This window comes from Lissotriton helveticus, chromosome 2_1 (genome assembly GCF_964261635.1).
Source record: "Lissotriton helveticus chromosome 2_1, aLisHel1.1, whole genome shotgun sequence".
NCBI classification, from domain to species: Eukaryota; Metazoa; Chordata; class Amphibia; order Caudata; family Salamandridae; genus Lissotriton; species Lissotriton helveticus.
The window spans coordinates 244,169,266-244,191,127 of NC_136059.1; the positions used below are offsets into that span (position 1 = coordinate 244,169,266).

At 43.5% G+C, this 21,862-nt stretch overlaps 1 protein-coding gene across 1 annotated transcript in view; it reads right to left on the bottom strand.

Moving 5' to 3' along the window:
- Positions 1-21,862, bottom strand: part of EPG5 (ectopic P-granules 5 autophagy tethering factor) — a 582,198-nt gene that overhangs the window by 142,375 nt on the left and 417,961 nt on the right. Inside the window, exons 32-34 of the mRNA XM_078674745.1 lie at positions 14,496-14,653; positions 5,442-5,649; positions 1,590-1,665 (exon numbers count right to left, since the gene is read on the bottom strand). Coding sequence (XP_078530871.1) covers positions 1,590-1,665; positions 5,442-5,649; positions 14,496-14,653 — 442 coding nt within the window. The remainder of the gene's footprint in view (positions 1-1,589; positions 1,666-5,441; positions 5,650-14,495; positions 14,654-21,862) is intronic.

Consider the following 21,862-nt stretch of genomic DNA (forward strand, 5'->3'; position numbering starts at 1 on the left):
TTCAGATTGTGCCTGGTCTGAGATCTTTGTAGGATATAAATCTGGGTCAGTGTCAGCTGGGAGCTCCAAGTCAATCATCCCAGGGGCCTGGGGATTATATGACAGGTCATACTGGGTTGTCCCTTCCCCCCAAATGTGAAGAACCCTGTGGTGAAAGTAGGCGAGGGCCCACAGGCACACAGGCAACAGTGGAGAGGTAGGCACAGGGGGAGTTGAAGGAGGAGGGAAAGGAGATGAGGGAAGGGAAGACATAGGAGGCAGTGGAGAGCTCAACGAGCTTTGAGGGCCTCTTTGAAAGTCAATTTCCTCTAGTAAGGAACTGAGCTTTTAGGTGCCTGGGGAGACTTGGCCAGAATCCAAATGGTGCAGGCTGGATGTGGATGCTTTGTCGCCATTGGAGGATTACATGGTTGTCTATTTACTTACATACTATTGTGCATCCTCCTCTGATGTGTCTGTAAAACTTACCTTTTGTCCAGAAGATTTGTCCTCCTATCCTGAATTTTGACCCGTTGTCCTGACTTTTTACACTCACCGTCCTGAATTTGCACCTATGCCAGTTGGTCACCCTACACTGCATGTTTCCTGTTCCACAAATATTTGCATCAAATTTCTCGCAATCCTGCATTGTATTTCCCGGTCGTCTCTTGTCTGTCGTTCATCTGAAGTCAGCAGCGACTCCGGAGCTGCTCTTCCTAGCTTGCTCCTAATTGGTTCTTTTTGCTCCTAACCTTTCCTTTTGCTTCCCGTCTTTTATCACGTCTCTAAATGAGTAATCTTTTATTATGAGTAGTCTTTTATTATTATTTCTTGTGCTTATGACCTTAGTTCCTGTATCTGCTTACCTTTCTCCTTATTTGCTCCTTTTTCATCTGCTCAATGCCTCAGTTTACCCTTTTGCTGTCTTTAATTTATCTTGAAGTCCATGTCTCTTGTATGTTCCAGTTTCATGGGCTCGCAGATTTCCCGGCCAGCAAATTGGGGTCCAGTGATTGGTTCCTTTCCCGACTTACGCACATAAAGGTTGCCTTGCTTTCTGTTCTTTGTTCCTGTTCCTGCTATCTTCTTTGGACCTCTTTGCTGGTGTTTGTCACTGCCTGCTCTTCTGCACCTGTGTACCATCTCTCTGCTCTGTAGTTTGATACAGTCTTCACTTAAAAGCGTGCTTCCCCCACCCGATCCCCATTACAGGTACTGGGACAGTGGCAACTGCCAGAGAAGCAGACTGGCACTCCTACATGAGATTGCAATGAAATGGAGGCTGGAGGGATCCTTTGGCAGTAGTCTAAACATAAAAATAGAAGACTGATATCTGAATCAGGAGATGAAATAATGTGAGCTAGAAGAGAAGACAGGAAGGAATGGCGTCATAACTTTCTCCATATTGTTATTGTGATTTAGGTAAAAACCATGCTTTTTTTAAATATAAATATTTATGAACTTTCTCCATATTGTTTTATTGTAAATTAGGTAAAAATAAAACCCAGAACATAAAACATAGGTTCAGTTAAAATTACTAGTAAACAGTACATTAAAATAGTACAATAAGGATTTAGGCTGTATGCATTAACAATACATAGAAAGTATACCTTGCATCATCGGTCCCCAGAACGAAGATCCATGGCTTAAAAAGTTCAGTAATACGTGAATGGGTAGCTTTTAGTTCTATACAAAGAAAGAAAAACATAAAATTGTAGTCTGTTTACTGATCCGCAATACTTATCATCTAGTACTTATGTTCTGCATTGTGTATTATTTAAGATTCTATGTCCACGTCTTCACAAGTACCTCTCCAGAATGCAATGGGGTGAACTGTACTGGGGTGAGAAGCAGTGAGCTCCCTCCCCCCTTGTGATTAAAAGGCTCTCTTGAGCTGACAAGCTCACCTGGGATGCACCTGTATGCCTGTGGAGAGGTACTGTGCCTTGTGAAGAATGGGAAGCATTTCAGCAACACCAAATGACTTTCCATGCTCTCTACTGATGAACGGCTAAACCAAGAAACACGTGTTTAGAGATAACAGTGCTACCTGCACCAACGTTGGTGAAAAACTACAGCAACTTTGAAGTAAGCATCCTGCATTTTCAAGAATGCAGTAGGGATGTCTGTGATGGGATGAGAGGCAGTGTGCTTCCTCCCCCTTGTAATCTGGAACCATTTCAGATGACACAAAGAGGCCCCTAGATTGGCATACACATGGTGATCACTCTCACTTTGGGGTTGACGTTTTCCCCCATACTTCGCTTTTAATCATATCTTTTAGGGGAAGAATCTATTAGTTGTGTTCCACCAAGAGGAAGTATTAGTTCACACTGCTTTCCCTTTGTACACTCTGTGGCACGACCCATACCTCACAGTCACTTAGAACTCATCCATCCAAAATAGTCCCTCCTTACTCAAGGATTTGTAGCCCCACCACACCACCTGGTTGTGGTCTGAGGAGGAACCCTATGTAGAAGCTAATGGTGGATGAGGGTTTCATCCTAACAGACACCTGCTACTAGCTATGGGGGACAGCTCACTACCCCCTAATTGGCACCATCCCGCCACATTAGTGGGCAGTCTCGAATATTCTTTGTGTTTTGGTATATAATAGGAGTCAATTCTCGCTAGTCCCCTGACCCTCTTTCTGTTGAAGCTTCTGCAAGTGGAAATGATCCCTATACGCTACTCCACTAACCTCTAATGTGCTCTCTCTGATCCTTTCAACTTCCTGTGAGCAAAGTTACTAACCATACATTTTTAGAACAATTATATATTCTTCATGTCTGGAAATTACCCTCAGTGTTTTGAATCTTATGTTGCCTGTGTGCTGCAATAAAGACCTCATTCCCATCCAAATACTACCAAGTATTTCATCTCCTCTTTTCCTCCAAAATAATATCAACCTGTGATGAGTGAAATGAACAGCTACCTGTGATTTTCAACCATGTGTCCGTAAATTCAGCTCCCTAGAACCAGACCTTGTGCACCACAATAACCTCTCCTTTATCTTCACTCTCCTCTATGGCTTAGGTTCCTTCAAAACATTAGGCCACTCTTCCATGCTTTAGTCTACTTGCCTCTCATGGAATCATGGACAAACATTGCACTTCGTTTTCATACCACCCCTAAAACTGAAAGTTCAGTCAGCTAGACGTCACTGCCCTTAACACTCAATCTACACTACAACCATTGGAGATATGTCTTTTTTGGTTTCTAATTCAATCAAAAGATATATCACGTGCCGGTCTTTTTTTACTTGATTAGCCATTTTCCCAAAAAAGCTCTCAATCTGTTTGCTGGCCATTCAAAACTGAACAGTACTCCGCACACGAGTGCTTAATTCTGCTAAGACTGAAATCACACACTTCCACTCACCAGCATCTATTTTGGGAAAGCAGCTAACTTGGAGGAGCTCACACAGATAACCAGTGCAATGATAATAAACATTCAGCAATTTGCCAGAAAAGCAAAACACTGTAATTCTCCAACCCGAAAGACTGTATTTATTCCCAGTACTGGACGCTCCATAAATGTAAAGTAGTCTAACATTTACTATTTTTCCCATAAGAGACACGAGTCCTCTAAAAGTGGATACAATACTTTAGGTGCAGAACCAAAAGCAACTTGCTAGATGTTAATTTCAGAGCTGTGCATGCCAGTACCATACAATCTATGGCCCTTGGCAGCAGGCCCCCAGCAATGCTTGTGGGTGTACCCTTGCCATTGCAGTGTGTCCATTGAATGCTGTGGTTCTGAGAAACATACAAAATGAAGGAAGGGTCCAAGGGAATATTTAAAGACCCTAACACAGTTATAACCCCCTATATAGAACATATAACTACGAATGAATAACAACTAAGACAACCCCTGTTCACTATTTGTAGGAGAGGTCAATCGGTACAGGTGTACAATACTAGTGACATTTTTGTAGTGTACCCACCTAATGCATTGGCTCAAGGGGAATACTCATTCGGGTTCCCAGTGTGGAAAACAAGGGGCATTATAGCGACATCCAAGGGATGTCCTCATTAAGGCCCGCCTTATCAGAATTTAATTGGAAAGACGAATCAGGTGATATAATTATTACTTATTCTGTTTTTTCACTAAGATATCTCAAGCAGTAGCAAAGTTATAGACGGTCCTAATGAAAGCAGTAGATACCTTTCTGGATCATTAAAACTGCAGAAACATGTTGACCTGAATATTCCCACCAGTAGCTATTTGTTGAAACTACTGATTCTTTGCACTAGGTTTTTTATCCATTAGAAGTGGACGGCTATAGAATACAGGTTTTTTTTGCGTCCATTCTCTAATTTTAACTGAGCACATTCTGGTCATTTACACCATTTTTTTCATGCACTGCTTACAGTTACTAGTACATGCCACCTGATATTAGACTGAGTCCTAATGCACACTGGGTTATACACTTCACTGTTAGAACTTTGAGAAATGGTTACAACATGGACAATCCACTGTGTGAAGTGACCCAGATGATGGAAAGGGCGGCACAAAACGTTTAACTGATGGAAACATATCACATTGTGAAATATCCTGGTGTATTCCATATTTACACATAGGATGCACACAGTACAGGTAAATGCCCACACGGTTAACACAGGTAGTTTTCTTTAGACCCACAGTTATTCATTAGTAGTTATATGCTGTGGTTCTGAACCTTGTCTTTTGCTCAGTCAAGTCATATTGTGGTGCCCTGCATCCAAAACCCCAACATATCCCCCTGCCTCCTGCACCACATTCTTTTTTCCAGAAATGAATAGGATAAACGAATTGTTATATTCTTGTCCTGGGGGATGATGGCTTCAGTACATGTCAAGTTTGTCTATCACATCAAGTACTTCCAAAATATTTTCATGATTACTTAAATATAACAATGCGAGAAGTATGTGGGCCTTCTTTCTAGTTGAATGATCAATTTCCTGTTTAATTATTATGGGCATGGAGATACCTCTAACACCATGATTTGTAAACCATGGCTGACTCTAAAGCCAAGTACCAATTCATCCAATGAAACTGAAAAGAACAGAGAATTGGGCATATATAGTGCACTACTTTTCGATTAATTATGTAGTGGACGTCTGGGACAAGGCTACCCATATTTTTCAATCTTTCACCTCACCTTGGAGCTGGGGATTACTTCAAAAAACTAAAAAACCAACAAGAGAACTGTATCCAGAGGGAATATATGTATACAATGCATGAGAGAAAATCTAAGCCAATCACCAAAAAATGCAAAGCCGGTAGCTTCAGTTTTCACAACTAGATATTAAGAAAATAAACTATGGATTACCTTGGTGGGCACAGGTGAATAGAAAAATTAAAGTTTTAGTAATTTTTAATGTGAAGAGCTGTATTTCTTCAACTCATAACCCTTCGTCTATTCTATTCTGAATAAGGTTAAAAGAAGAAACACTAGGTTTAAAAACAACAGGAGTTACCTTTTAGAATTCTGCTGCCTGCTACTGGTTCGTGAGCCAATTCGACAACCACGGAGTTGATGTGATTCTTAAGCAGGTACTCAAAGAAATTCTTCAAGTGCACCATGTAAGGACTCCACTTTGAAAGCAGTCCAAAACTTCGAAATTCTGATCTTGCGAGACGTAGTTTGTAGAAAAAATCTGAAAGCCATTCTATTGTCTCCACTATCTGCAAAGATAAAATACTGCAATATGACAAAAAACACAGACCACATCCCAGATAGAGTACACTTTTAAAAAAAATGTATGCAAACAAACCAAGAAGGCAGTGGTGGCATATACAGGCGCACATCAATCCTGTAGAACCCTGAGTTATGAACTGTACCATGTAATAAATTCCCAGTATTGGTGCCTATCCAGGTCACAAAAACATCCCACTGCCAAAGGATGTCACTACACGGTGCGTTCAAAGAACTTTCGTGTTTTTACTACAAGAAAACACTTCCTCAGCACTCCAAAAGTACTTATTTTAGTCTTAGCAAGTAGGAAAAAGAAGAAACAATACTCAAAACAATTTCTCAGATCTGCTTACGACCACAAATCAATCTTAATGAATAATGCAAGAAATTTCTTGGATCTATGCTGAAGAGTTTTAATTGTCTGATAACAATGCTTCACTTCACAATAATCACATATCAGTCCAGTGTAGAAACACAAACAATATTTGAACAGATTAAATTCATGTTCCTGGTGTTTTCCTTGGTGTCAAAGAGATGATGGAAGCCGACACGTGTATTAAACGCTTCAAACAAGGGTTTTTAATATTGCTTTTGGAATTATTTCAATGCGCCAATGACCCTTGTGTCTATTTTGCAAACACATCTATCTATATTTAATTTAGTGGATTAAATATAATTTGACCTTTAACATTTTATCCTCCATGATCATAACATTAGCTCACATGTACAAATAACATATTTTTTGCTATATGCACAACCGACGTACTACACAGGAACAAGTGGAGAGAAAGGATTTTGCTCTAATTATTTTTTTTTCCACGATATATAGGAAAACCATCAAAAAGCACACATGATTTCATAAATGGGCAGCTGCCCCTGTAAACCAATGATAATGGTCACCGCTGGAACACGTAACTTCTGCCGTAATGTAGATTCATGTACACCATCTTAAGCATATTGGTTTAAACATTCACAATATGACAGTATATCGGAAGATATCAAATAATGTTTTCTAGATTAAATAGTTCTAATTTCTGACGATTCATACATTCTGAGGCTTATGAATAGTAAATAATGAACTAACATGGAAATATGATTTTGATTTAGTAACACTCTTTCTAGTGGATACTCCATCTAAAGCAGATTCCTCACCTTTATAATATCCCTAGGCACCTGACTAAACAGTTTTGGGCGTTAATAGGCATGATGCATCAGATCAAAAGGCTTGCACATAAGAAAGGTCAACACTAAAATTAAGTGCCCTTGTGGTACTACGAACAGCTTTAGGGAAAACATGCGAGTCACACCTTTGATAAAAAGAATCACGACAGGTGACTTTAATAGAGGATTGATCAAATAAAAACAAAAAGGCCAAAAGCGCAGACAGAAAATACTTGACTCTGCCCATTGCAAGAACTTTAGAAGCCAACAACAGAATAAACAATAATACACCCGAAACCTTGGTTGCAGAGGGTCAATGTGACCAGTATCAATGAATTTCTGGTGCTGCTTAACAAGCAAGTACGGAGGTGTAGGTTGCAGTACCCTCCCGTGTTGCTGAGAGTAGACGTTCTCTCAAAGTTGTTACCGGATTTGAGAGCAAAGTTTCATGCTCAGGAGGTCTGGGAACCATACTCTCCTTACTCAGTTTGGGGAGACATCAGGCCTTGTCCATCCTGATTTCCCTAGAACCAGCAGCAAGAGGGGTAGCAGTGGGCATGCTTACAGGATACCTGTGTTCTATTGCAGTCAGAAGTATTCTCCTGGTGATTTTACCGGAGGCTGCATGTTCTCAAATGGGGAAAAATAGCTAACCAGGGCATTCCTGACTGACTGAAGATGTCTCTTGCCACCTTGGGATGGAGATGCCACTCATGATCTGCCAGTCTGTTCAGCTTGTCTGCTCTGGCATTCAGAGTTCCTGCTAGATGGTTGGCTACCAGAAAGATGTTCGGCTGGTCTGGCCACCTCCAGAGCCACAGGGATTCCTGGTACAGGATACAGGACCCCACTCTGCCCTGCTTGTTGCAGGACCATATGGTGGGCGTGCTGTCCTTGATGACTTGCAGCAGCCTCCCCTTGATGGATGGTAGGAAGGCTTTTATGGCCAGATGGATTACTCAAAGCCCCAGCAGATTGATGTAGATGTCTTTCCAATGGAAGTCTGATGCCTCTCATCTCCACTTCCTACAGGTAACCCTGTCTAACCCAGGATTGAAACATCTGTCACAACCAAGATGTCTGGTTGTGTTGAAGAAAGACTGGCCTATCGCAGCTCAGCTTGGAGCCAGTCTGCCACCACAGAAGATACTGAGATGCCTCCGGCAAGTTCTGGATGCTGCTGGACCTGTTGTAATTTGGCAGCGATTGGGTTAGCATTAGCAGAAGCCATCCTGTAGTTAGAGGATATCTTACCCGTTCTGTGGAATCCATTTTGTATTTCTAGCAGCCATCTTGTTTGCCATGTGCTACCTCGTGTTCACCATGTGCTCTGTCCTACCTTTCTGTTAACTGCTCATGTATTCTGCCTAGAGACAGGTTATATTTAGCTTCTTCTGCTTTGCACATGCTCAGTTGAGCTTGCAGCTGTCCTTGCAGCTGTCCCTAGTCTGTAACTGTCAGGATGTGTTCACCAGAATTAGCAACTGTTAGCTCATCCCACTTGTTGACTGTGCATTTTCTGTATGACCTTATATGTACCTAAAATCTTCTTCTTGTACTTGTACTGCCTTCTTTTGAGCCCCTGTGTGGGTATAAAAGGACCAAGCTCCTTCCATTCAGTGTGCTACTTCATACACTACCAAAGGATGCTGTGTGAATGTAGTTCCACCTCATGAGGTTAATAAAATCTTTGTTTTCTATTCCAGTTTCTGTGCCAACTTCTATTCTATATCTGAGGTCTCTGTGTACAGAAGGGCGAACCTCTTGCACTGGTAGGCCTTGCTGAGGCTCACTACTACAGACCCACTAAAGCCTAAGTTTCCAGTGCAGTGACCACAAGTGCCATCTGGTGTTTGGGATAAGGAGAATGCAAAAGGCTAGGAGTCTAAGAAGCCTCGGAACCATCCTCATCAAGACCCAGGACCATGCCCAAAACGTCAAGATCAAATTCTGAATGTCCCTGACTCACTGGAGGGGTAACTGAAGCCTTGAACTGGATACTTTACAGGATAGACTCTATGAAGGGATTCCTTTCAGTTTAACTCAGGTGGGACTTTTGCACGTTGTTGGAAAATCACAAAAATGTCGGGAGTTTGGAGTCCTCTGGAGGTGGCCTACAGCTGACTGTAGTGACCCAGGCTAGAGCAGCCTGTCATTGGGGTATGGGAAGACAAGTATCCCTGATCTCCAATGGTGGGCAGCGACCACCACTATCCCTTTTGTGAACACCTATAGGGCAGTGGGGAGGCCGAAGAGGACTACGGAAAATTGAAAGTATTCTGATCCCACTGTGAACCCAGAGTAATGCCTGTGAGACTGATAGATGGCATTGGAAATGGCCCTTTTTGCAGGGTTATCCTCAAACCTTTTGCTTTTTCCTCCTATTTTTTTCCTGAACTTTTGTTGTTGGCTTTAGGGCTCTGGCACTTTACAATGCTAATCAGTGCTAAAGTGCATATGCTCGCTGTGTAACTTGTAATTATGATTGGTTATCCATGATTGGCATATTTGATTTACTGATAAGCCCCTAGTAAAGAGCACTGAGTGTGCCAGGGCATATAAATCAAATGCTACTAGTGGGCTTGCAGCACTGATTGTGCCACCCAGATGAGTAGCTGTGAAAAGGTAACTCAGGCCTGCCCCCGCAGTGCCTGTGCGCAGTTTGTTAACTTCCATGTCGACTTGGCAAGTGCACCCACTTGCCAGGCCCTAACCTTCCCTTATCTTACATGTAGGACACACATATGGTAGGCCCAAAGTACCCCCTGGGCAGGGTGCAGTGTATGTGAAAGGTAGGACATGTACTGGTAGATGTTACATGTCCTAATAGTGAAATACTACCAATTTTGTTTTTCACTATTGCAAGGCTGCCTGTTCCCATAGGATAGAATGAGGAGTTTGCTTAAAACATCTCATAAACAACAAGGTAAGAAAATAAAGTTTTATATGCCTGAACTCAGAATGTTAAAATGCGTCTTTTAGCTAGGGTGATTTTTACATTCTGTGTTTGAAAATACCACTTTTAGAAAGTAGGTCTTTTCTTGTTTGGCCATCCTGTGTGCCTCTGCTGGGTTGTGTATTGACTGTCTGGCTTTGGAGTGACATGGGCTGGGGAGGTGCAGGGGCTCCAGAGAGTCTGGATGAGTCAGGCTAGGCTGAATAGGCCTGGTCTGCATTCGTAGTGATTGAAGGAAAAGCACCTGCACCTGAATAGGGCTGTGCCTGCCTTCCACAATAATGGCTCTGCCCCCCGGTGGTGTGTCTGGAGCCAATGCTCACACTGACAATTGAGGTTGTTGTGCACTTGCAAAGTTCCCCCCAGAACTGGTTTGGACTGGGCTCAGAGCCCTGGGCCAGGAAAGAACAAATAGATTTACTGTATAAAAAGAGGGGCCCAAACCCCAGACTTTTAGATCATCCCTGGAATTCAAGAGGACCATTTTTCAAGGAGAAGAGCTGGAGAGACTGAGGAGAAGTACTTGCTGTGTGCTGTGTGGGGTTGGCCTGTAGCTGTTGTTTCTGCCTAGGAAAGGAGAAGGACTTTGCTGTGTGCTGTGTCCCCTTCTTGAAGGAGATCTCCAAGAGCCTGTGTGTGCTGGCCTCCTGTTCTGAAGACTCAGGGACACAAAGACTTCACCCCTAGCTCTCCTGAACTCTGCTGCTGTGAGTTCTGACCTGCCAGGAGGTTCCTGTGCCAGTATTGGACCTCTGGAAGTTGTTGCTGCTGTTTGGGAGCTGGAAGAGAGAAGGAACTACAAAAACAATGCATCACTCTTCTTGCGGCTGTTTTTTTGACCCATCTCCACGGCGCAAAAAGAATTTCCACGTATCGCCGTGCCACTAAGAAAACCGACGCAGCACCTGTCGCCGCTGCAAGAATCGGCGCATTGAGGGGTCTCGGCTGAAGAAAACCGACGCAGCGCCGCTTGCAGCATCGATTACCAATGCATCCCGGATTTCCACACATCGCACCTGTGTGACAAGTTTTCCCCGACGCATCACCTGAAGACTGGAACCGTCATGAAGAATCGGCGCATCATCAGATTTGATGCATCACTTCTCTTGCGTGCAGTAGAACGGTTGCATTGCCTCCTCAAGGTCTCAGGAACTGACACATCTCTTCGTTTTCGACGCTTCTTCACTCTGCGGCTGTTTGGCCTTGTGAAATTTGATGCAACTACAGGTACTTTGCGTAACAGTCACGCATCCATAGTTTTCTATGGTACAAGTTCGTGAAACCTTTTGAAAGTCATATTTTTAATTGTGTATGTTGGATTTTTGTCGTTCTGGTCTGGTTAAGTTTAGATAAAGATATTTTATTTGACTAAACTGGTGTGATTTCCATTTGTGGTGTTTTCACTATGTTACTGTGAGTGTTGGCACAAATACGTTACACATTGCCTTTGGGATAAGCATGTCTGCTCGTGCCAAGCTACCAAGGGGGTGAGCAGGGGTTATTTAAAGTGTGTATCCCCCTTACCCTGACTAGAAACAAGGCTCCGTATTTGGATAAAGGTACCTACCTCTGCCAACTAGAGACCCCCATTTCTCACAGATGGGTATTTTGCAAGTCCAGGAATACTAGCAAGCCTTGTGGCTCTGGAGTAGAAAGAATCTCAGAAATCATGAGAATTTTAAATGTGTCTCTCCCCTAAAAGGCATTCAGTGGGCAGAGGTCCAGATATAGGCCTACAGCCTCAGAGGAATTAGCACAAATAGCACTTCTCTCCTGTCTTCAAATCTGGCACCTCTGGCCATTGGAAGGTCAACTTCTTGCAGCAAGAATGCAGAATGGGAATGGTCTTCTAAGAGTAACTCTTATATGGGAAGCAAATGGGTCACAGAGACATTGAAAGGAAGGTCGTAGTCCCGTTGAAAGCTCTGCAAGACCCATCTGTCTGACATTATAAATCTCCAACCCGAGAGGAACGATCTTATTCTACCCTCCTCAGGCAACTGGGCCCCCTTTGGGTCCGTGGGGCCTGACAAAATGTCAGGGGAGCTGGCAGCATCAGAAATAGTCCCAGAATGGCAGAGTTGAAGGGGCGATATTTGCTGCGGGGTCGACAATAGCAAGGTAATTCAGGGACATGCCTGGACCAGTTGCAAGAAAACAATCTTGCGGGGTATGATCTTTTTATGGAGGCCTCTTGTCTGCCTGATTTTGAGTAGTGGGATGAGGTCATGTCCTGCTTACCTTTCTTGTGCTTAAAGCCCATTTTCAATTTAGACTTATCAGAAGATTTGTTAGTGGAAAAGGGCTTCTCTAGGGACTAGTCTCTTGAATGAGACTGTGAGAAGTTCCGCAACTTGGAGTAGGAACTTTTGCTTCAACTGCGACCTCTTCTTACATTTGGTGAAGCAGAGTTATGCCAAATGCTTCAAAATCACCTTTGCTTGCATGAGGGCACATTTGTCGCATGATTCTGAGTCGCGACCACCAAGCACTAGATACACATAATGCAGGGCGGTGACCAACATCTGTTTTTTCCAATAACTGCTTAAATCCTGTCGTCTTGGGAAGAGACATCATGACTGTACTATAGAAGAAATTTGACGTGTCATCAAAAGACCGGCAAAGCTGAGGGAGTAGTTCTGAATCTGTGCCAAAAGGTATGGAATGAAAGCAATAGCTGTCACTGTGTAGGGATGGCGCCTATATGAAACTCTGCTTCGTGACTTTTGGGGTGGTAAAAGTCACTACAAAGCTATATGACACCATTACTAGCGCACAGGGAGGGTTGCTGAAAAAAATCTTTAGATTCAGCCTTTCACCTGGAATTATTCTAAAAGTGAGGAATCTGCAGTTAGACATATATATGAGAACGTTATTACATTAAATAAAGAAAGCACTAATTTAATGTTAATCAAATATTTGATCATAAAAAACACCCTGGAAAATATTTTTTTGCACTTCAGAAGACTTTAAACAAGTTGCCATGCTATTTACTGCTGTTCTAATTAATTGATAGAAACAGAAAAAGGAGTACCACCAACGTGGAATCACAGATTCCTAATGGGGTGTGTGGTTGTACATAAGTGAGAAGTTCTCCTTTTGTTAATTAATTGTCCATATGCTGTGTTATATGTTCTCAATTATCTTTAATGTTTATGCTGTTCCACTTTGACAGTTTCCGACAACAAAGCTGCTTCTTTTTCAGTCAGCATCTCCAGAACCTCTTGTGGATATTCAGAGATCCCTCCTACTTTCAGACACAAATCATTTTTGTCTTGTTATTTTCAGGTGATGGCAAACAGAAGATCTGTCGAATTTGAGCCATTTATTTTGCTAAAAAAGTTGAAAATGATGACTTTGAAACACACATGGAAGCGCGTAAGGCTGACAACTGACTGTTCTCAGTGAACTTATATGTCCACAAACTCTTGAAACAAAGCCGATAAAATATATATTGTTTATCACTTACAACAAAAAAATAACCTAAAAGTCTAATAAGGAAAACTCTGAACAATTTGAGTCCAACCTATTACCAGCCCTTTGATTTCCCTGCTCCATATATTAATGAGTGGTCTCATATGTCAGGCAGAAGCTGTTTATGTATTTATTGCAGGCTTATATAGCACCAACCAGAACCACCAGGGTAGCAGATAGGTTTAGAGCATAGAGATGAGGTTCCAAAAACATCACAGTGAATAATGGTATAGGGAATACAAAAAGAGAAAAAGATAACTACACTACGAGGGGGCTTATACACAGGAAAGAGTAAACTCCCAGTGGAAAAAAGGACTGCTCTGGAGGAAAGCAAGAATAATTCCAAGAGGAGGAGTGTAAGCATCAACAAAGGAGGTACTAGGGGTCTCCAACCTTTTTGGCATAAAGAGCTACTTATGTTCAATTAAATGCATTGAGAGCTACCAATATTATTAGTTTTGTATGATTTCAATTTTGTTAAATGTATATTAATTCAAACAAGCAAAAGCTTTCTAATTTAATAAGCTGGGCTGCACACAGGTGAGCTACTCAGAGGTAGCTGGAGAGCTACAGTAGCTCACGAGCGACTGGTTTGAGACCATTTTTAGCAAACAAGAAAGAACAGCCTAAGGAAATCTTCACTGTACTATTATTTGTATCAGTCATAATCAAAACGTGGCCAAACTAGTGAATGGTTCAGAGCTGGAAGTGGTGGAGAAATAGGAGAGCTTTTAGCTATTTCCTGAAGATTTATTTTAGGGGTTAATGCGTGTGGAAAGGCCAGTGCCTCTTTGAAGACGACTAGAAAATATTAATCATGCAACTGGTACATTTATTACAGTAACTCACCACTCAGAAAAGACCACTTTAGATAAAGAAACTCCATATTATTTCTCTTGCACACTCTAGGACTGATCTGATCAAGGGCAGGCGATCGAAAAACCTAATAATTGTCTGATGTTAGCATGACAGACACACCATCTTTTACTCGGAAAAGAGAAGGCTTTGAAAGTTACTTTTTTAATACTGGTTTATGAAAATATTGTCCTACTTACTGACTGCTTACATTTACCTACCACACTTAAAGATGGCATTTCAATGTGCAATAGATCCATCAGTGCATATGACCATGCCATGTCAGATGCAGACACATGGGACAGGGCAGAAAACTTTCAGTTACTTTACTCCAGCTATCACAGCTTTTACTGATTTCAAAAGAGTATGAAAATAAAATGCCTTCCATACCTGTTCAGTTGATAATAACCGTTTGCTAGTATGACTTAGAGTAGTACTCTCAGGTGAATTGGCGGGTTTAGAATCATTTTTTCTCCTTGAACTATAGCATCCTAGGGCTCTTAGTGATGCCTTCCAACAGTCAGGGCTTACAAGCTGATCAGCAGAACCTTAGGGGGAAAACAGAAACAGAGATTATTAAAATGGAACCTCTAACATCAATCAGTGACAAACAGACACCATGTGTTGGAATTAATGGTATAACATCTCACCATTCCATCCACTCGAAGAGTATTTTAGATAATAATAAGTAGGAACTTTCCTTACCATCATCGTGAGTTGTATCTAGGACACTTTTTTTGTTCAATGTGTGTGGCAAGTCGGCCACATGTTTCTTAAGGATGTTGCCACTGGTTAGTAGTTAGCCAACTGATTTGTGCCAGTTTAGGACCCTTTTAACAGGGAGGCAATTAGTACACACATTTTAAAAATTATAATAACATACAAATACTATGTATCAATACTATATATCATACTGCAATGATGGCGAAGGTTATACATGAAATTGGAAAAAACATTTAGGTTTTCCGGGAAAAAGACGGCAGCAGGCTGGTCATGCCGTGAGTGTGCTTTCCCTCTGCCCCACTACTCTGGTGCCGCATGCACTCCTGCCGCCTCAGCTAGCTTTCTCCAATGCGACCTGAATGAGGGAGGAAAGGATGAAGGCAGAAAGTAAAATAGTTATATTTGTACACGCACATCCTGTGCTCTCCGTGTTAATGCAACTGTGCTGTCTGTGGGACTCGAGTGTCCTCTTCGCGATCTTCTGGGCTGTGATGGTGCCCACTAAGACTCTACGTGGTGGGAGAGGTACCCGCCTAATCTCCAATTCTTCCTGAGCAGGTGGTCTGGGGTAAGCTTTTCAGCAACTGGCAGAGAGACGATCTGCTTTTGTAATCCGGCGCAAGATGGTGAAGTTTCTCACGTCGGATGATGCAGTCTTTCTGTTGTCACCAGAGCGCCCAGGGCAAGAGGCCTACACCGTGGCAGTTTCTCCCCTAGGCTTGATGCTGCTGGAGTCTGTCAATAAGATGGTGCCAGGAGGGGATACATTTTCTCCAGCGCAGACTTCACCTCCATGTGTATCCTGCTAGCTTTCTCCTTCAAAGGTGGAAGCCCAGCAGGGACAGATGATTTGACACACTGTATCGACTGTGGGTGTTACCATCCCGGTGTGGGCCTCCCCGGGTAAAAAAACTACTTTTCAAACTAGTGTTCTAACTGCGATCTCTACCCGTGACTGAGCAAATAATATTGGACTTGCTGATTGGCCGCCCCTCCCTACTCTTCCCCCCCCCCCACTAGTTACTAGTTATCTATGATGCCAGAGACAGGCGACAGTAGCTCTCAAAGCCCGGCGACTCATTTCAGCAGCAGCCTGAATCCAGATGGCAGAATTCCTATTTTGTCTGCTACACTTGGCAATTCCCCTGCTACTTCAGAAAGGTTGCATTGCTTCGGCAAGTTTGTGGCAATTCCGGTCAATCAACCTACAGGCAATCAAGAATCATCTTTACATAGTACAAGCATGGCTCGGGGAGAAGTTGCGACATCAACAGACCTAAATTCATACATAGCAACTCTGACCCCCTCCTCCACTACTGAACCCTCTCTCTCTACAATCATTCGACTAATGCAAGTTCAGCATTCGGAGGCACTTCAGCATTACGCCCAGGTCACAAGTAAAAATTGACAGTTACAGCAATTTTTTTCAAATAGCGAGAAAAGTCCTACCCTTACAACGCAGGTCTCAGAGCTGACACAGAAGAGGTCAGGACGGCCTCATCAAAATCAATACAAGAGTATAAGGGTCACCTTCTCCAGTTGCAGGTAAAGATTGAGGAGTTGGAGAACCGCCAGTGATGCAACAATCTACGGGGTTTTGGCATACCTGAGGGGAAAGAAGGAGACGATCCCCGACAATTTATCATCCAATTGTTTGTAAAGGCCTTTCCAGAGCTGTGGGATGTGGACTGCCAAATTCAATGGGCTCATTGTTTGCCACTTCAACAACACGACTAAATCTGATAAAGCTTGCACTCAGTCGCTACTGACATATATTGTCAACTTCTATTGAGGCAGGCAATTCTTTTGAAGCCATATCCCTCAGCTCCTATTACAGTAAACAGAGTATCATTCTATGTCCAACCAGATTTCTGTAAGCCTACTATAGATAGACGCTGCCAACTTCAATAAATAATTGATCCACTAAAGGCAGTGGGCGTACAGGTCTTTCTCCAGGAACCAGCCAGGCTGAAGATCCTTGGGGACGGTTAAGTCTAGTACGGCTAGACAGAAGCTGATACTGCCAAAACTCTCAAGAAGTGGCAGGGCAAGAACTTTTGCTGTAGCTGCATTGCTGTGTTGTTTTTCTTTATAATTACTTCATGCTTTTCTCTCTCCTATTAGGCCTTTAGCTCTTATATGTATTTCGTTCTCCACGATATGCTGAGGTTCACACATCTTGAATATTGTTCCTTTATTGGGGGTGGCCTCGGGAAACAGGCGGGGCGGGATTGTGAGTACACTGGTGGCTTTCTTAGTGTTCCGACAGCTTGAGGCTGGGATGATTTTTCCCCATGATGGGAATGGGCTTTTGTGTTTGTAGGGTTGCAAGTCACCCATGTTGGGTTTCCAGCAATTTTGATGTCAGAGTTTTTTGAGAGGTCGGATGGGTAGCTGGTTGGGTGCTTGGGTAGTCGGGCCGGGCTGGGTGGGTGGTAATTAAAACTAGCTGCTATCATCACATATGTTTTATGTTGGTATGATAACAATGTCTGGCTCGTTGGTTAGAAAAATACCACGGCCTGGTTAAGGTTAATGTGCTGGAATGTTGCTGGTGTTAATCACCAGCTCAAGCAGCGGCTGGTTAGTGACACAGATTGCTTGCCTAATTGAGACTCGTTTAGCAAACATTGATCAGTCTCTTTTCAGGCAATTGGGGCTGGATCTTGTTATCTGTACTAGCCAGTGAGTTCTATATGGGGGGGAATGCAATTGTCTGCTCTAGACATTTGGAATACTCGATTCAGAGGACGGCTTCCGATTCTAAGGGTAGATGGGCGATTGCTCAGGTTAATGTTCACTTTCGAAAAATTACTATTGTCATGACTTTTGGGCCAAATGTTGATGATCCTGTTCGCCTTGATTGGTTAAACCTGGTTTTATCGGAGTGGTTGGAGGTCTTACTTCTTGGGGATTTCAACTGTTTAATGAACTATGTAGAGCACACTACTAATCGGGAGGCTAATCCACGGATGGTAAAAACTAGAGCTGTTATTCAGGATTTGGCACGGGTTCATGGTTTAGTCAATGTGTAGCTCACTCTGTATCCCAAGAGTCCTGGCTATACCTTTTTCTCTGCATCACAGAAACAGTATTCAAGGTTTTTACAGTCCAGTGGCTTATTCAGTTTGATATTATGGAAGTCTGACCTAAAATTACCTCAGATCACAATCCACTTTTGCTGAACTTACAGTTCCCCACCTCCAGTAAGGAAGGGTGGGCTTTACTTTTCCCAGATCTCTTTTTTCTAATCATGGGCTTTTTGCCTGGATGAATGGTCGCTTCAGGGAATTTGTTCAAGATAATATCGGCTCTACTGCACCGCATATAAGCTGGATACAATGACGAATGACATATGAGCCATTACTTTCCAGTTTATCTTGCAGACTGATAGATTGCAGAAAGAGGAGACTTTTAAATGTTGTACCAAGCTTCATGAGGCTGAATACAAGCATTACCAAACTATTAAGGATAGCGGTCAAGATGAGTCTTCTATTTGTTCTCTAATAGTAAACTTCGCTAGACGTTGGATCGAAGACTGCGTGAAAAAAGTCACAACCAACTATCTTAGACACAGGGCGCTTCAGTATGAGTACAGGGAAAACATTGAGTGAGTCCTTGCTCAACCAATGGCAGAAAGGAGAAATAGGAATGTAATTAAAATCATTAAGGATAATAATGATAGCATTCTTCACCATGGCACTCCAGCCATAGTGGAACATTTTACAGATTTGAATAAGGACATCTATGTTCACTCATCATTCTTTGTACAATCCAGTATTAATGATTATATTCAGAATGTGTGCTTCCTGCATTAGTCCACTATAGATTACAGAATTAGAGAGTGAGATTACAATCCAGGAGATTGGCGGGGCAATTAATTCACTATCATCAGGGAAGGCAGCTAGAGAGAATGCTATTCCACTGAAATTCTACAGGGCATTTAGTCAAGTTTTACTCCACCTATTTCTGAATTTGGTGTCAAGTATCGCAAAGGGCTTGGAAAGTCCTGCCTCATTAAATCTTACTAGCATTATAGTGTATCTCAAATAAGAGAAGCCTCCAGTGGAGAGAGCGTCATACCAGCCATTCACGTCGATCAATTCTGATGCGAACATTTTTGTTCAAATCTTTGTCATCAGCCTGGCTCCTTTGAGTCAGTCCTTAGTGTCGCCATAACCAATTTGGCAGTTGCCATTTTTGATGTGGCTAGTAACGTTGGCAGCAGGCTAGATATGGTTTTGTTGGATGCCGAGTCGGCTTTTAATAGAGTTTCATAGACGTTTCTCTGGTCTGCTCCATCTGCATATCATCCAGTTAGCCACTTCACCGCTCTTTTTAGGACTCTCTATCCAAATCCAATGGCTATGCTGGTTTTGGATGGGTACACCTGTCCCTCATTCAGTATTTGCTGTGGCACCTGCCAAGGCTACCGGTTATCCCCTTTATTATTTCTGCTCTATATTGAACCCTATTTAAAATATATCTCAGGGTAAACTGCTTGATTGCACCTGTTGTTTTTAACGTCATCAAACTTAAAATAAGCGCATATGCTGATGATGTTGCAAACTACTCTACTGATCTTGTGTCTCCTATGGAACACATTTCAATTGAGCCTCAGAGGTTTGGGGCAGTGTCTGGCTATAAGCATAACCTGTCCAAAACACAGATTACACTGAATTTTCAATCAGACTCTCAAGTCCCAGGGACAGTCACTGCTGATACTTAGCTTGGGGTCAAGATCTATGCCAATACTGATTGTATTGTTTCCTTAAATTATAGACCCCTCCTAAATTCTGTTATCTCGAAGATGCGGTCTTGGAACCACCTTCTAATCAGCATCCTCAGGCGATGTAATATTGTCAAAATGAACATTTTACCCACATTCTTCCATCTTTTTTGGGCAATCCGTTTATGGGTTCCGCATCTCGTTAAGTGTCTTGAGGGGGGCGATAGGCAGCTTCATCTGAGCGGAGTGGAGATGTCTGGTGGGTGTGTAGCAGGAGAGGCGGTGGTTGAGCTATGCAGGTTGGTGTTTGTGGAGGGCTTTGTAGGCGTGCATGAGGAGCTTGAAGGTGATTCTTTTGTTGATCAGGAGGCAGTGAAGGTCTCTCAGGTGACCAGAGATGTGGCGAGAAATGTCAAGGATAAGTCTGGCGGAGGTGTTCTGGATACTCTGCAATTTCTTTTGGAGTTTTTGGGTGGTGCCAACGTACAGTGCATTTCCATAGTCGAGCTTGCTGCTGACGAGCACCTTGGTGACTGTTCTCCTGGACTCGGTGGGCATCCACTTGAAAATGCGCAGAAGCAGGCAGATTTTGTGAAAACAGGAGGATGAGATAGCATTGATTTGGCGGTTTCTTGAGAGTGAGGAGTTGAAGATGATGCCAAGGTTGCGCACGTGGTCGGTGGGTGTGGAAGGGAGTTCCGAGGGAGGACTGCAGGCACCAGCTGTCACCCCAGGTGGAGGAAGTGGTGCCCAGAATGAAGACTTTGGTGTTGTCAGAGTTGAGTTTGAGGTAGCTGTCCTTCATCCAGGTGGCAACTGCCTACATCCCATTGTGAAAGTTGCTATTAGCGGCTGTAGGTCTGTCGGTAAGGGAGAGAATCAGCTGGGTGTCATCGGCCTAGGAGGCGATATTGAGTCTGTAGTTTCTGATGATGGTTGCAAGCGGGGCCATGTAGATGTTGAAGAGGATGGGGCTCAAGAGAGGAGCCCTGAGAAGCTCCGCAGCTGATCTCTAGAGGTCCTGAAGAAAACAGTGGGAGTTTGACTCTCTGGGTTCGGCCGGTGAGGAAGGAGAGGATCCACTACAGCTTTGCAACAGATACCGGCGTTGTGGAGTCTTGTGCAGAGGGTGGGGTGAGGTACAGTGTTGAAGAGAGGTCCAGGAGGGTGAGGGCTGCAGTTTCGCCACGGTCGAGGAGAGTGCGGATGTTGTCTGCTGTGGCGAGGAGTGCAGTCTTGATGCTGTGGTTGCTTCTGAAGCCTGATTGGGAGAGGTCCTGGGTGTGTTTTTTTCGATGAATTCAGTGAGGTGGGCAATGATGGTATTCTTGATTACTTTGGCTAGAAAGGAGAGCAGAGAGATGGGTCTGTTATTCTTGAGGTCCGTCGGGTCGGCGGAGGGTTTTTTCAGCAGGGGGTTTCCAATCTTCAGGGATGGTGGAAGACTTGATGGGGTGCCGACTTGCTGAAAATGTGTTGGGAGCAGGGATCCAAGAGGGACTCAGAGTGAGTGGTTTTCATGACCCTTAGGGTGTCGTCAGTGGTGAGGGTGGTCCAGTTGAGCAGGGTTGGTTGGGATCTGGAGCATGTGGTTGTGGGTGGGGTGGATGGGTCCTGGGTTGCGAAGATGTCGTAGATATCTATGATATTGCAGTGAAAGAAAGTGAAGAGGTTGTCGCAGAGGTCTTGGGAGGGGGGATGTCTGTGGCATCCGTGCTGGGTTTGGCAAATTATTTGATCATGGTAAAGAGTTCTTAATGTTGTGTGCGTTGGCATTAATACGTTCCTGTGTGGCAGTTTTCTTTGTGGTTCTGATGAGGTGGTGGTGTGCGGTGAGGGAGTTTCGAAGGATGCATGGTCTGCCAACGTCTTGCTGCTCCTCCATCTTTTTTTGAGCCATCTACAGGTGCGCCTAGACTCTTAGAGAGCAGGGAAGAACCAGCCGGCTGTCTCAGAGGGCTGCTTGCCAGAGGGTTTCCTGAGAGGAGCCAGTGCGTTGGTGCAGTGCTGAGGAGCTGGTATCCGTGGAGGTTGGCAGTGGGGTTTTGCAGAGGGAGGTGGGGAGCTGGTCTTTGAAGACCTTGTTCCAGCTTCTGCGTGGGTAGTGGTGGGTGCGGTGATGTTCAGTGGGTTTGGTGAAGGATAAGTGGATGCAGTGGTGGCCTGATCAATGTAGTTCAGAGGTGTGCCTGACGGAGATGTTGTTGCTTGCGGAGAAAATGGGGTCAAGATTGTGCCCTGCTGAGTGGGCTGGGAAGGTGGACGGTTTTTTGAGTCGATGGTGGTGAGGTTCTCCAGTCGGGAT